Source organism: Rana temporaria, chromosome 1 (assembly GCF_905171775.1).
Source record: "Rana temporaria chromosome 1, aRanTem1.1, whole genome shotgun sequence".
NCBI lineage: Eukaryota > Metazoa > Chordata > Amphibia > Anura > Ranidae > Rana > Rana temporaria.
In genome coordinates, this window is record NC_053489.1 from 23,834,357 (window position 1) to 23,848,609 (window position 14,253).

The 14,253-nt window shown below is 41.9% G+C and overlaps 1 protein-coding gene across 4 annotated transcripts in view; it reads right to left on the reverse strand.

Annotated features, from left to right (window-relative positions):
• Positions 1-10,273: 10,273 nt before the first annotated feature.
• RUSC2 (RUN and SH3 domain containing 2) overlaps positions 10,274-14,253 on the reverse strand; it is a 121,073-nt gene continuing 117,093 nt past the window's right edge. For all 4 annotated transcript variants that reach the window (XM_040336012.1, XM_040336011.1, XM_040336009.1 and 1 more), the window contains one exon: positions 10,274-12,499. In XM_040336012.1, coding sequence (XP_040191946.1) covers positions 12,343-12,499 — 157 coding nt within the window. In that variant the 3' untranslated portion in view covers positions 10,274-12,342. The remainder of the gene's footprint in view (positions 12,500-14,253) is intronic.

The window sequence follows — 14,253 nt, forward strand, 5'->3', positions numbered from 1 at the left end:
AGTCTATCTCAGTTTGAGAATACACTTAAACTTACGACGGCGCAGATTTCGATTTACGTCGGCGTATCTACTGATACGCCGACGTAACTCTCTCTGAATCTGGCTATAAGACTGGGATGTCATTAAAGTTCATGTGCGTGTAAAGGCAGGCGTCCCAATACTTTTGGTAATATAATGTATTTTTAGCACTGATCACTGTATTCGTGTCACCGCTTCCCCCAAAAAAAGTCAGTTCGGGTCCAATTGTCCGCCACCATTAATTGTATAAAATAAATTTTAGTTCATGTACATGTAAAGGCAGGCGTCCCAATACTTTTGGTAATCTAGTGTCATTTTATGGGAAATGTTTTGTTATAATGAATGGTCTGGCTGCAGGGGGGTCTAGTGACCTCATCCCTCACTAGATATACAGGGCCGGATTCAGATACAAGATACGACGGCGTATCTCCTGATACGCCGTCGTATCTCTGAGTCCGGCCGTCGTATCTATGCGACTGATTCATAGAATCAGGTTGCAAATAGCTATCCCTAAGATCCGACAGGTGTAAGTGACTAACACCGTCAGATCTTAGGCTGCAATTTCACGCTGGCCGCTAGGTGGCGCTTCCGTTTCTTTATGCAAGGAATATGCTAATTAGCATTTACGTCGATTCAGAAACGAACGACCGCCCGGCGCTTTTTTTTTTCGTCGTTTGTGTTCGGCTTTTTCCGGCGTAAAGTTACCCCTGCTATATGGGGGGTATTTGCGGGGTATCCGATGTTAAGTATGGCCGTCGTTCCCGCGCAGAGTTTTGAAATTTTTACGTCGTTTGCGTAAGTCGTTCGCGAATACGGCTGGACGTAATTTACGTTCACGTCGAAAGCATGACGATTTGCCAACGTCATTTGGAGCATGCGCACCGGGATTCAGTCGCGGCCGGCGCATGCGCAGTTTGTTCGGCGCAGGGACACGCATCATTTAAATGATACACGCCCCCTACCAGCCGAATTTGAATTCCGACGGGTGGATTTACGCTACGCCGCCGCAACTTTACAGGCAAGTGCTTTGTGAATAAAGCACTTGCCTGAAAAACTTGCGGCGGCGTAACGTAAATGAGTTACGTTACGCCAGCAGAAAGATCCGCTGATCTTTCAGAATCTGGCCCACAGTCTTATACATATACAGTGGAACCTCGGATTACGAGGATAATCCGTTCCAGGAGAATGCTCCTAAATCAAAGCACTTGCACATCAAAGCGAGTTTCCCCATAGAAGTCAATGGAAACGAAAATAATTTGTTCTTCTATGGCATGCAATAGGTGGGCAGAGGTGGGGGGCGCCGGAGAGCATCGGAAATACTGGGGAAGTGAGTTTTTTTGAGTATTTCCGAACGGCTCCAGCGCCCCCTCCCCACCTCAGGCCTAATGCGGTACTGCACACCGTTGTGGCTTCAATCCTGTTTTGTGAGACAACACTCGCAAACCAAGTCAAAGTGCGCATATTGCGAAACGCTCGTTAACCGCGTTACTCGCAATCCAAGGTTTTACTGTTCAATGTTCCAGTTATAGTGTTACATGTTCTCATGTTACTTTGTACTCAAATTTGAATCCATCAAACATTATTAGGTAGATTCACATACATTGGCCTAACGTTAGGACGGCCTAGCCTAGCCTGTTTAGGCTACACCGCCGTAAATTAGTTGGGCTAGTAGTGATTTTCAAACCACTTACCTGCTAATCTACGGCGGCGTAGCCTCAAACGAGCGGGCGTAAGGGCGCCTAATTCAAATGACTTGGAGGGGGGCGTGTTGTATGGAAATGAGGCTTGACCTCACGTCTTTTTACGTTTTTTGACACTGCGCATGCGCCGGGCGACTACATTTCCCAGTGCGCATTGCGGCTAAGTACACCGTACGGGCCTATTGATTTCGACGTGGACGTAAACGACGTAAATCCCGATTCGCGGACGACTTACGCAAACGACGTTAACATTTCGAAATTTGCGGGGGGAACGGCGGCCATACTTAACATTGGCTAGGCCACTAGAGCATAGCTCTAACTTTAGGCGGCCTATCCCTTACGGAAACAACGTAATTCGACGGCGTAGGCCTGGCGTACGTTTGCGTTCGTTCGTGAATCGGCGTATCCCCTCATTTACATAATCTACGTCGGCCGCAATGGAAGCGCCATCTAGTGGCCAACAGAAACATTGCAATCTGAGATAGGACGGCGCAAGCCGGCCTATCTTAGATATGTTTAAGCGTATCTCTGTTTGAGCATACGCTTAAACATACGGCGGCGTAGATTCAGAGTTAGGTCGACTTATCTACTGATAAGCCGGCCTAACTCTTTGTGAATCTACCTATATGTGTTACTAGAAATCGTCGATTGGTGTAATTTTTTTGTACCCTTTACGGGGGATGAAAAATAAAACGTACACTCGCGGTTTTTATTCAGCACCTTTTTTTATTAATATGCGTAATAAATAAACAAACCAATAAATATACATATATATGGCATAAGACACCAAGATTACAGGCGCTGATGTAACAGACAAGGGTTAATTCCAGCAAGAGCAGAGATGTACATACACCGGAAAATAAAATGTAGGCATTGGCCCGTTCCCCGACCCTGGGCAGAAATTGGGCCCTTTAGGAAATGCCTAAGGGCCTTTTGGAAGGGGGGGGGGGATTGTGAGGAATGTGAGAGGGCTGGTCCATTATCTGTAGGTGAACCAAGGTTAGGTAGCCATTACGTTTTGGTAGACTGAACTGAATAAGGCGGAGTGCATCCAATCATATCACTAGGACTGAAGAGTCATGGTGGTGCCGATCCTTACACAACTGCCAATGAGCAGTGTAAAATGGCAGTGGGCTTGGTAGGTCATTGCCATGGTAGTGGTAGGCCACTGCCAACGGAGGAAGGCAGTAGACATGTGCACTGCCGAAAAATTTGTTAGTTTTCGTTTTAGTTACATTCGTTTTTTTTTTGCATTTTTCGGGAAAAAAAGGAATTTCGGAAATTCAATAATTCTAATTTTCCGATTTTCGAATTCGGAATTTTGTCATTTTGAATTTTCTAATCTCCGATTTTAGAATTTTGGAATTTGGAGTTTTTGAAATTTGGAATTTCCTAATTTCGAATTTTCTAATTTCCAAATTTCGAATGTCCAAATTTCGAATTTTCGAATATTAAATATTCGAAAATTCGAAATTTGGAAATTCGAAATGTGAAAATTCAAAATTTCGGAAATTTCAAAAATGTGATATTTAGAAAATTTGACATTTAGGACATTTGAAATTTAGGAAATTCTAAAATTTAGGACATTTGAAATTTAGGACATTTGAAATTTAAGACATTCGATATTTCGGAAATTTGAATTTCGTAATATTTAAATTTCTGAATTTCCTAAAAACGATCAGCGTTTCTAAAGGTTTCTACGGTGCCCCTGTGCCGTTGTCTACGGCGCTTGCGCCGTAGACATCGGCGCCCGTCTCCTTTGCAAATATTTTTTAAACGGTGAAGGTTTAGGAGATATTTTTGAGCACCTACAGGTAAGCCTTAATCTAGGCTTACCTGTAGGTAAAAGTGGTTGTAAAGGGTTTACAGCCACTTTCAGGGAGAATGAGGGCAGCTAGAGTCCGAGAGCGTGAATTCAGAAATTCGAAAATTCGAAAAAAACAAGGTCAAGAAACTGTGGTCAAAATAGCTTCACATAATTGCTCTTTCTCCGACATGTTTTCACCTCTGCAGCTTCTTCAGGGAGAATGAGGGCAGCTAGAGTCAGAGAGCGTGGCCCAGGTTGTGGTTGCTCCTTGTGAATCTTACGTTGTTTCCCCCCTCTAAGCTACTAAGTCTTTCGGAAATTCGAAATTTCGGAAATTCGAAATTTCGGAAATTTACAAAATTTTGGACATTTACAAACTTTTTGAAATTTACACAATTTCGGAAATTTACGAAATTCAATATTTCGGAAATTCGATATTTAGGAAAATTGAAATTCGAAATTTACAAAATTTGAATTTCGGAATACTTAAATTTGGTAAATTCTGAATTTTCGAAATTTCGGAAATTCGAAATTTCGGAAATTCGAAATTTCGGAAATTCTAATTTTCAGGGAATTCTAAATTTCGGAAATTAGAAAATTCGGAAATTAGCGAATTCGTCAAAAATCTTTAAAAAAATAATTTGGAACTAAACTAATTGCACATGTCTAGAAGGCAGTGGCCTACCAAGGATGGATAAACAGGCTGAATAGAATGTATTTAGGGCAGTATGGAATTCATGGAGTCAGAGGTGTCACTTCTCCCTAGAGAATTGATTGGCTTCTCCTTTTATGAAGCATGGGTTCATCTCCAATATGGCTTCTTCCATTTTTTTTGGCCCAGGGTTCCCCTTAATATCCATACCAGACATGAAGGGCCTGGTATGGAATTTGGGGGGAACCCCACGCAATTTTTTTTTACATTTTGGTGGCGTCTTTAATGGACTTCCATTCATACCCAGTTTAAGTTTGCAACACTCCATAAAGTTCTGTTGAACCATCACTGGGACAGCATAGCCAATCACAAAGCAGCATGGATGGGGGTAGAAGACCATATTGAAGACTGCTATGGCCAACTGAGCCATGGATATGTACAAAGTAAAACATGGAGACACAACTGAACTTCCACTCCTGATGTCGTACTTCATACTAGAACTTCAACAAGGTAGACAACAGCCCACTTGTGAAGCTTCTACGAGGTTCCTGGCCTGTTTCCACTACACCAAACTCCCCAGCCTTTCATTTATATGACTGGCTCATACATCAAGGGCAGAAGAAGTTTGGGGGTCCAGTTATATATATAGGTAGACCTCTCTATCTACATCCATAGGCCTAACCACGGCAATCCAGTTATTCCAATTAAAGAAAAAATCCAGCCAAATCTTTTTTTATGTAATATTTTGGATAGAGTGAAGAAAAGTTCGACTCTTCATCAGGTTTTTACAACAAAAGTAGAAATAAAAGGGACTTTTGAGGTACCAAACAATCACCATAAATGTTTTTCATTAAAGTAGTGACAAATTTATTTTTCCATAAAAGACAAAAACATTAAAAAAAAACATGGCAAGGTCAAGAACCTGTGGTCAAAATAGCTTCACGTAATTGCTCTTTCTCTGACATGTTTTGCCCCATCAGCTTCTTCAGGGTGAATGAGGGCAGCTAAAGTCTGAACTTGTGGCCCAGGTTGTGGTTGCTCCTTGTGAATCTTATGTTGTTTCCCCCTCTAAGCTACTAAGTGTTTGCTGAGCATACCACCTCTTGTGGTGACTTAAATTAGTGATTACTTAAAGGAGAAGTCCAGCCAAAGTTCGCTTTGGGTGGGCTTCTCCTATGGATCACAGAAGTGTTTTGCACTCCTGTGACCCGTTTTCAGCAGAGAGTAGGGTGAAGTCCGGAAATTCGAAAATTTGAGAAAAAAAAACATGACAAGGTCAAGAAACTGTGGTCAAAATAGCTTCACATAATTGCTCTTTCTCCGACATGTTTCGCCTCTGCAGCTTCTTCAGGGAGAATGAGGGCACCTATGGGCACCCTCTTGTAGTGATTTAAATTAGTGATTACTTAAAGGAGAAGTCCAGCCAAAGCTTGTTTGGCTGGGCTTCTCCTATGGATCACAGAAGTGCACTTCGTCTTGCACTCTTGTGACCCATTTTTAGCAGAGCGGGCTGAAGTCTGCTCTCTGCTGACGTCACGGATGTCTGTCCAGGCACCACGTCATTGCGACAATAAAGTCTGGATCCGCCAGGTGCCTGGACTGACACTCGTCTCAGCCTCTCAGCGAGGGAAGGAGAAGAGCAGAGAGCTATGACTGACAGTCTGCAGCTCTCTGCTCACAGAGCTTGGAAAACCAAGCGATCGGCGGTGTTCGATCGCTCGGTTTTCAGTGTAGAGGCACCGGGGGGACAGATGCAGCATCGGACCCATGCTGCATCCACCTAGGTAAGTATGAATGGGGGGGAAAAAAGAAACCCATACTTTTTTTTTTTTTTTTCGTGGGCAGCCTTCATTGGCTCTCCTGTGGTGCACTACATACCGAGATCTAGAGAGTGCCGGTATAATCCTGAGACCTCATTACTGAGTTTTTTTATATGATTCTTGAGTTTTCACTTTTGCCAAGACCATACAATTTTCTGTGGATATTCAACATACAGTGTGATAATGGTGTAAGAAGCTTCATGTACCTAAAATCCTCCCTGAAGAAGCCACAGAGGCGAAACCTGTCGGAGCAAGAGCAATTACTTGAAGCTTTTGTGACTACATAATTATCTTGTCATGGTTTTTAATGTGCAGTTTGTCTTTTATGGAAAAATAAAATTGTCACTATTTTAATGAAAAACATTTTCTGGTGATTGTTTGGTACCTCCCATTTATATGTACTTTTGCTGTGCCTTGAAAAAGTATTCATACCCATTTTTTTTGTTTTGTTGTAACATGACACATGTGGAAAATTTCAAGGGGAGTGAATATTTTTTCAAGGCACTGTATTACTTCAAGGGAAGATGGTACCCTGGCGGTGCTCACTGAGGCTATAGAAATATCGTTTTTGTAACATCTGTATGTGTCTCTGTTGGGAAGAATTCCCATCATTTCCTGCCCCGGTGACGCTAATCACCAGGAAACAAGGAGAAATCTCCCAAAGAGGTAACAGCAACAACAAGCTGAAAGGAGTTCTGGTCCTTCACCGTCTATCCAAAACAGTAAAGTTTTGGCCTGGAGTTACCGGCTAAAAGACAATTATTGTATAAACAAGGACAAAACCTAAAATGATAGTAGGTCACCCGTGATACATGTAATATAAAATTATTTTAACGTATACCACACACTTGTGATGCCTTTTTTATTAGATGTGCAATTAGTTTAGTTCCGAATTCGTTTTTTTAACAAATTTTGACAAATTCATTAATTCTGAAATTTCCGAATTTTCGGATATTTGGATTTCGTAAGTTTCTAATTTTCGTAAGTTTCTAATTTCGGAAATTTCTAATTTCGGAAATTTCTAATTTCGGAAATTTCTAATTCTGGAAATTTCTAATTTCGGAAATTTCTAATTTTCGAAATTTCAGAAATGTGGAAATTCGAGATTTCGAAATTTTCAAATTTTGAAATTCGAAAATTCAAAAATTTTCGAATTTCCCATGTTCTTTAGTCTGGCTTCTGTTTTTTTTTTTTTTAGATCCCTGATGAAGAGGCCCCCTTAGAATCCTCAAAAAGTGTTCGCTTACCAGTGGATGTTCTGAGCAACACATTTTATCTGGACTCTTCTCTTTTCTTCCTATATCTCATACTGCCGAAAAATTTATTCATTTTCGTTTCTATGTTTTTTAACATTTTTCAGGAAATTCGGAAATTAAAATTTTTTCGCATTCTGAATCTTCAAATTTCAGGTTTTCGAATTTCCGATTTTTTTGAATGTTTGAATTTCCGATTTTTGTATTTCCGAATTTCGAATTTTCAAATTTCTGATTTTCGAATTCAGATTTTTAGAATTTCCGAATTTTGAATTTTCGAATTTTCAAATTTTGAATTTTCAAATTTCGAATTTTCAAATTTTCAAAATTTTCGAAATTTAGAATTTTCAAACTTCCATTTGGAAATGTGAAAATTCGAGATTTCGGAAATGTGAAAATTCGAGATTTCGGAAATTCCAATTTCCAATTTTGGAGATTTCCAAATTTCGGAAATTTGTAATTTCGGAAATTTGTAATTTCGGTAATTCCAAAATTAAAAAACAAATTCGGAACTAAACAAATTGCACATGTCTACCAGTTGGTAGCCTTCGTGTGCTTGGCAGCTGCCTTACCCGATTCACAACACTTGAAGACACCCTACATGGAGAATACAAACGATTCTTGGAAATCCAGTGCTTCGGAAACCTCCACCTACCAAACCAATTTATTTAATGTCCTTGCTTTTAGTTTTTTCTAAAGTTGGTCTTTTTGGAAGTTCATCCAAGCCCCTGATTACGAAATCATTGTATTTTGGTTTTCTGTTTTAGAAGGAATCTAAGATAACATCCAGCCCCAGACATTCTCGGTGTCTTAATTCTTTATACACAGCAGTGTAGGCCTTCTTCGTCCACCCTGTATTGAATCTTGCATTGTAGCCCTTCTTTTTAGAGCTGGCCAATCCTTGTAATGTATAATATACGAGACCACCCTATCCCAAGATGTCCTTATCCCACCGATCCACTATTTTACCTACGGGAGTGTAGCCCTCAATTAACCCAACTCGCCTGTCCATCAACCTAATATACAGCAGTGCAAGCAACCAGCACGAACACCGCTCTGACTAAACTTTATGTACAGCTCATAAATACACACAAGACCCAAACAATAAATATACAACTCCCATAACACTTAAGGCTCTCACTCAGGCTTCTGTTTAGAAGAATCGCCCACCCAAAACTGATATTTCCAGTGCAGATTGGTTTAAACACCCACTGGCTTTCCTATATGTATTGTAATCCAATTGCAGGAACCAGACATCTTCACCTGAGTTGCAGGAACTGCCAGCACTGCCAAGGAGTCTCACTCCTGCTGCTTCATAGTAGACATGTGCACTGCCGAAAAATATGCTCATTTTTGTTTTAGTTTCATTCATTTATCTTTTTTGAATTTTCAAATTTCCGAAATTTTGAATTTTCAAATTTCCGAAATTTTGAATTTCCAAATTTCCGAAATTTCAAATTACCAAATTTCCGAAATTTAGAATTTCAGAATTTCACGAAAATTTCATAAATTCGTAGTTTCTTAAATTCGTATTTCGAAATTTCGTAATTTCGAAATTTCGAAATTTCGTAAATTCGTAATTTCGGGATTAATGAATTTGTCAAAAACAAATTGCACATGTCTACTCCATAGGTGACATAACCAACCACAAAGATAGTTCATAATGGGCAGAGCATGTTGCTGCTCAGGTGCAGAGATTTTGTCTTGGAACCTTCTAAGGAAAGCCAGTGAATGATTCAGCCCAACATCTATAAAGCCCATATTATCAGTTTTAAGTGAAATGACCCTTTAAATACTAAATGGTGCAGTTTTTATCAGTACAAGAAACGACATTGTTGAGAGGTGAGGGGGACTGATGACATGACACCATTTTTTTTTTACCCCCCACCACCCCTACCTATACTTGTGGCCTTTTTGCCTTTGTCCATTGGATTACAGTGGTTTGCCTTTAAGCTCCAGGGTTCAAAATCTCCCCCAAAAATTAAAAGTGCAGCCATGAGTACAGCATCAAGATAGAGTAAGGGGTGTAGTAGCTTATATACATTCAGTCCAGTAATTAGTTTAATGAAGGTATTGATCGTTAACTGCTTTACATAAATAGTTGTAATGATTCTCCTTAATACGACCATCCATTGTTCTTTCAATAACCTCATACAAGACCGCAGTGACCATGCCAAAAGGGGCCAAGAGTTGAGCATTTCTAGCAAGGTTTGCCCATAGGATTAGGTTTGAGCTTCTAAATCTAGCAACAAGCAAAAAGAAACCTATTGCATGCAAGGTAATCGCAACCCACCATGTGCTGAATCTTCCGTTGGTTAAACGATCTCCCAGATTGCAAAATTTGTTCATTTATTAAAGGGTTAGTCCAACCAAAACAGCTCCCTTTACATAGATTCTCGCCCTGCTGCTGGCTCCTAGGAGCCTTTCTCTTCTTTTGCATTCTCATTAATAAAAAAAAGTAAAAACATATTAAATATCCAACATGGAAGCTGAGAGTCCCTTGTGGTGGTCATGATGGTTGAGCAGATCTGAGAAATCAGAGATATTTCAGTGCTAGAGAGGTCAAAAGAAGTCAGGGAGTGATCTGCCTCACCAGTTCCAACCAAAACATTTGGATACTATAAGTCATAGTAAAGCAGATCCTCCACCAACTGTCAACAGAACCCTTGAGAATTACCCATTCCCTTATCACAAGTTCTAATCCAAAATATTTTCTATAGCTTTCACCAAAATATAGGACACTTTAAAGCAATAGAAAAGATACCTAGATACATTGAGACTCTTCTGGTGGTCATGATGGTTGAGTCGATCTGAGAAATCTGGGAGATTTCATCACGGAAGTGCTAGAGAGGTCAAAGGAAGTCAGGGATTGAACTACCTCACCAGTTCCAACCAAAGCATTTGGATACTATAAGCCACCGAAAAGCAGACCCTCCACCAACTGTCCAAGGAACCCTCAAGAATTACCCATTCCCTTATCCCAAGTTCTAATCCTGAATGTATGCTCTTCCCAAACTTTAATCTTCTGTAGTTTCCACCAAAATATAGGATGCTTTTAAGCCATAAAAAAGATCCCTTGGGTCTCCGGTGGTGGTCATGATGGTTGAGTAGATCTGAGAAATCAGAGAGATTTTATTACAGAAGTGCTAGAGTGGTCAAAAGAAGCCAGGGAGTGATCTGCCTCACCAGTTCCAACCAAAGCATTTGGATACTAGAAGCCACAGAAAAGCAGACCTTCCTCCAACTGTCCAAGGAACCCTCAAGAATTGCCCATTCCCTTATCCCAAGTTCTAATCCAAAATGTATGCTTGTCCATAGCTTTAATTTTCTACAGTTTCCACCAAAATATAGGACACTTTAAAGTCATAGAAAAGAAACCTAGATCCCTTGAGTCTCCTCTGGTGGTCATGATGGTTGAGTCAATCTGAGAAATCTGAGAGATTTCATCACGGAAGTGCTAGAGAGGTCAAAAGAAGTCAGGGAGTGATCTACCTCACCAGACCTTCCACCAACTGTCAATGAAACCCTCAAGAATTACCTATTCCCTTATGCCAAGTTCTAATCCAAAATGTATGCTCGTCCATAGCTTTAATTTTCTATAGTTTCCACCAAAATATAGGACACTATAAAGCCATAGAAAAGATCCCTTGAGTCCCTTGGGGTGGTCATGATGGTTGAGTAGATCTGAGAAATCAGAAAGATTTCATCACAGAAGTACTAGAGTAGTCAAAAGAAGCCAGGGAGGGATCTACCTCACCAGACCTTCCACCAACTGTCAATGGAACCCTCAAGAATTACCCATTTACTTATCCCAAGTTCTAATCCAAAATGTTTGCTCGTCCATAGCTTTAATTTTCTATAGTTTCCACCAAAATATAGGACACTATAAAGCCATAGAAAAGATCACTTGAATCCCTTGTGGTGGTCATGGTTGAGTAGATCTGAGAAATCAGAGGGATTTTATCACGGAAGTGTTAGAGAGGCCAAAAGAAGTCAAATCTCTTATCACAAGTTCTAACCCAAAATTTGAAATTTTCTTAAACTTTACATTTTTATTGTACAGACAAATCTTAGATAGCTTCAGCTGTCAAAGCCTTTGCTAAGGACTTATGTCCAACCACCATTACTTTGTAGGGCCTAATCCTAACTCCTATCGGTCTCTCTCCCTCTCAAGCTCTTTTTCTATATGAATAATACAGATCTTAGTTGAATTTTTGAAGATTTTGCTAAGAATTTATGTCCGGTCACTGTGCTTGTTACTCCACTCTTGTAGACTTAACATCTAAGGTGCTTGCGGAAATAGCACAAAGGCCAATGATAATCTGGGTGATCCATCACCAACCAACTTTACATACACGATCCATCTATACACAACCAAATTTTCAGCCACATCGGTTGACTTTCTCAACCACTTCAATCCATTTCTTTTTTATCTTACATCACATCAACGCTTCCAATGACCTTACTCCATTCGTTGGCTTGTCCGGCCAGGTGGAGTCCAAGTCTTCCATCTATCTATTGCCACAAAATCTAACTCTTCAATGGACCACATTGCACCATAGTTTGAAGCAGAATTTACACATGACATCATGTCGTTTTCATGCCCTGTGCTTCAGGTAACCAAGTAACAGATTGCATGTTCCTCGAATTCATGTTCCTCGAATGATGGTAAATAAAAATTAAAAAAATTCTAGAACTTTTTCGAAAGCGTTACTTGGAAATATAAGTGCTAAGTACACGAGAGTAAGGAGAGTCAGGTTCGCCGACTAAGAAAAGCATTGGGGGAAGTCACATTTTTCTCCTAGGATGTCTGCATGCAGAGCTCACGTCAATAAAACGGCTAGCACACGTGCACGATGGTTTGGGCGTTGGGGAGAAAGAATACTGTATTAATGTGGCCGACCCCGCCACGCTCAGAAAATCATAATGCTTTCCATTTTCCTCGCAGAGGCTAAAAAAAAAAAAGCCAGTGAACATCTTTGAATGCTCCAGTCTAACCAAAGAACCAGGAAAGCTCTTGGCGCGTTCCTCATGCTGTTTTCATCATGATCGCCATCTTTAAGTGTCTCCAGGTAAACAGTCCCAGCGGTTGTTAGGAGTCCACTCTGTCGGGCTGAGTGACGAACTTTAGAGGCATCAGACCGTGCCGGTTTCCAAGGCCACACTGCAGGCGGTCAGAGTGTGCGTCATAGACAAAGCTGAGGTCTGGTTGTTTCGGCTCTGTGCGATGGCATTCGGGGCTCACTTGTCTGATTGGAAAAAAAAATAAAAAATACCCATTTTAGTAAACGAATTGACGGTTGATTTAGGAAAACTAAATCTTTTGACCTTAAAGTGATTGTAAAGGTTTGTTTTAAAAAATAAAATAAAAACATGCCTATACTTACCTCCTCTGTGCAAGGGTTTGGCACAGAGCGGCCCGATCCTCCTTTTCTTGGGTTCCCTAGCGACGCTCATGGCTCCTCCTCCGCATCGCGCACCCCCACAGAGAGCAGCATTCCATGGGGGCATCTCTCGAGCCTTGCTGCTACGTCTATTGAAACAGACAGCAGGACTCCGCCCCCAGCTCCCGTGTCACTGGATTTGATTAACAGCCAGGGCCGTCTTATCCAGCAGGGCACTGCCCAGGGGCACACGAGGTCCCATCAAGACGAGCCCACCACCCGCCTGTTTGCCAGTGGGAGGGGCCCGCCTGTTGCCCGTGTAAGGGGCCCGCCTGTCGCCCATGTCAGGGGCCCGCCTGACTGTGGCTCGTTCCGCCGCGGGGAGGGGGGCTTTTTCGCCAGCTGAGGGGAGAGAGAGAGAAGGCAGAGGCAACACAGCGCTGAGAGACTGTGGACCGCCCCGCCTCCTCCCAGGGCCGTCTTATTCTGCGGGCACTGCCCAGGGGCCCCAGGTGCATTACTTTGCCCAGCGGCCCATGATGCTATTAAGGTGGCACTGTTGACAGCAGCGGGAGCCAATGGCTCTTGCTGCTATCAATCTGTCCAATGAGGACCCGAGACAGTGGCTGGAGCTGCTGGGCTCATTCTCTTAGCTGGAAAGATTGAGTTCAGGTAAGTAAAAGGGGGGCCCATGGGGGGGGGGCAGATGCACCACACAAGGTGTTTTACTTAAAATGCATAGAATGCATTAAGGTGAAAAACCTCAAGACTGTAGGAACTTCTGTACCTAGTAATTTTGTGCCCACCCACCCCCCAGCACCGCCATTATTACAAATCTGGCATGGTCTTCAGGACCAAACAGAAACCTGTGGCACATCTCATGCACTAAGATTTAGTATACAGCATGTGTATTTAACACCTGTGCTCCTAATGATATTGCATGTAGATGACGAAACGCGTTGGGTGGGGCTTTCAGTAACGTCACTGCCACTTGCTGGATCGCATGCTGGAGCACAAATCAGCATTCCTACTTTCACTAACTTTGGTCTGAATTAAAAAGATATTAAAGTCAGTTTAAAAAAAAAAAAAACATTTTATACTCACCTGCTCTGTGCAGTTGGTTTTGAACATAGCAACCCTGATCCTCCTCTTCTTGGGTCCCCCACCGGTTCTCCTGGCCCCTCCCTCCTGCCAAGTGCCCCAGAGCAAACAGCTTGCTATGGGGGCACCCAAACAAGCTCACTCCCTAGCCGCTGCTCTGTGTGTCCATTCACACACAGAGCCCAGGCTAACCCCCGTCCCCTCTCTCTTCTCTGGCTGTGATTGACAGCAGCGGGAGCCAATGGTTTTTGCTGCTGTCTCAGCCAATGAGAAGGGAGAGTCCCCGGAGAGCTGCTGCTCTCATGCACATCGCTGGATCCTGGATCGCAATGGGGCTCAAGTAAGTATTGGGGGGGGGGCGGCTGCTACACATAGAAGGTTTTTTACCTTCATGAATAAAATGCATGAAGGTAAAACTTCTTGAGCCTTTAGAACCTCTTTAATAAAGTGATTTCCAATAATTGCCAGTGCCATCTAGTGGCCATAATGTGGTGTTATGGGACTCGAACGTTCGAATT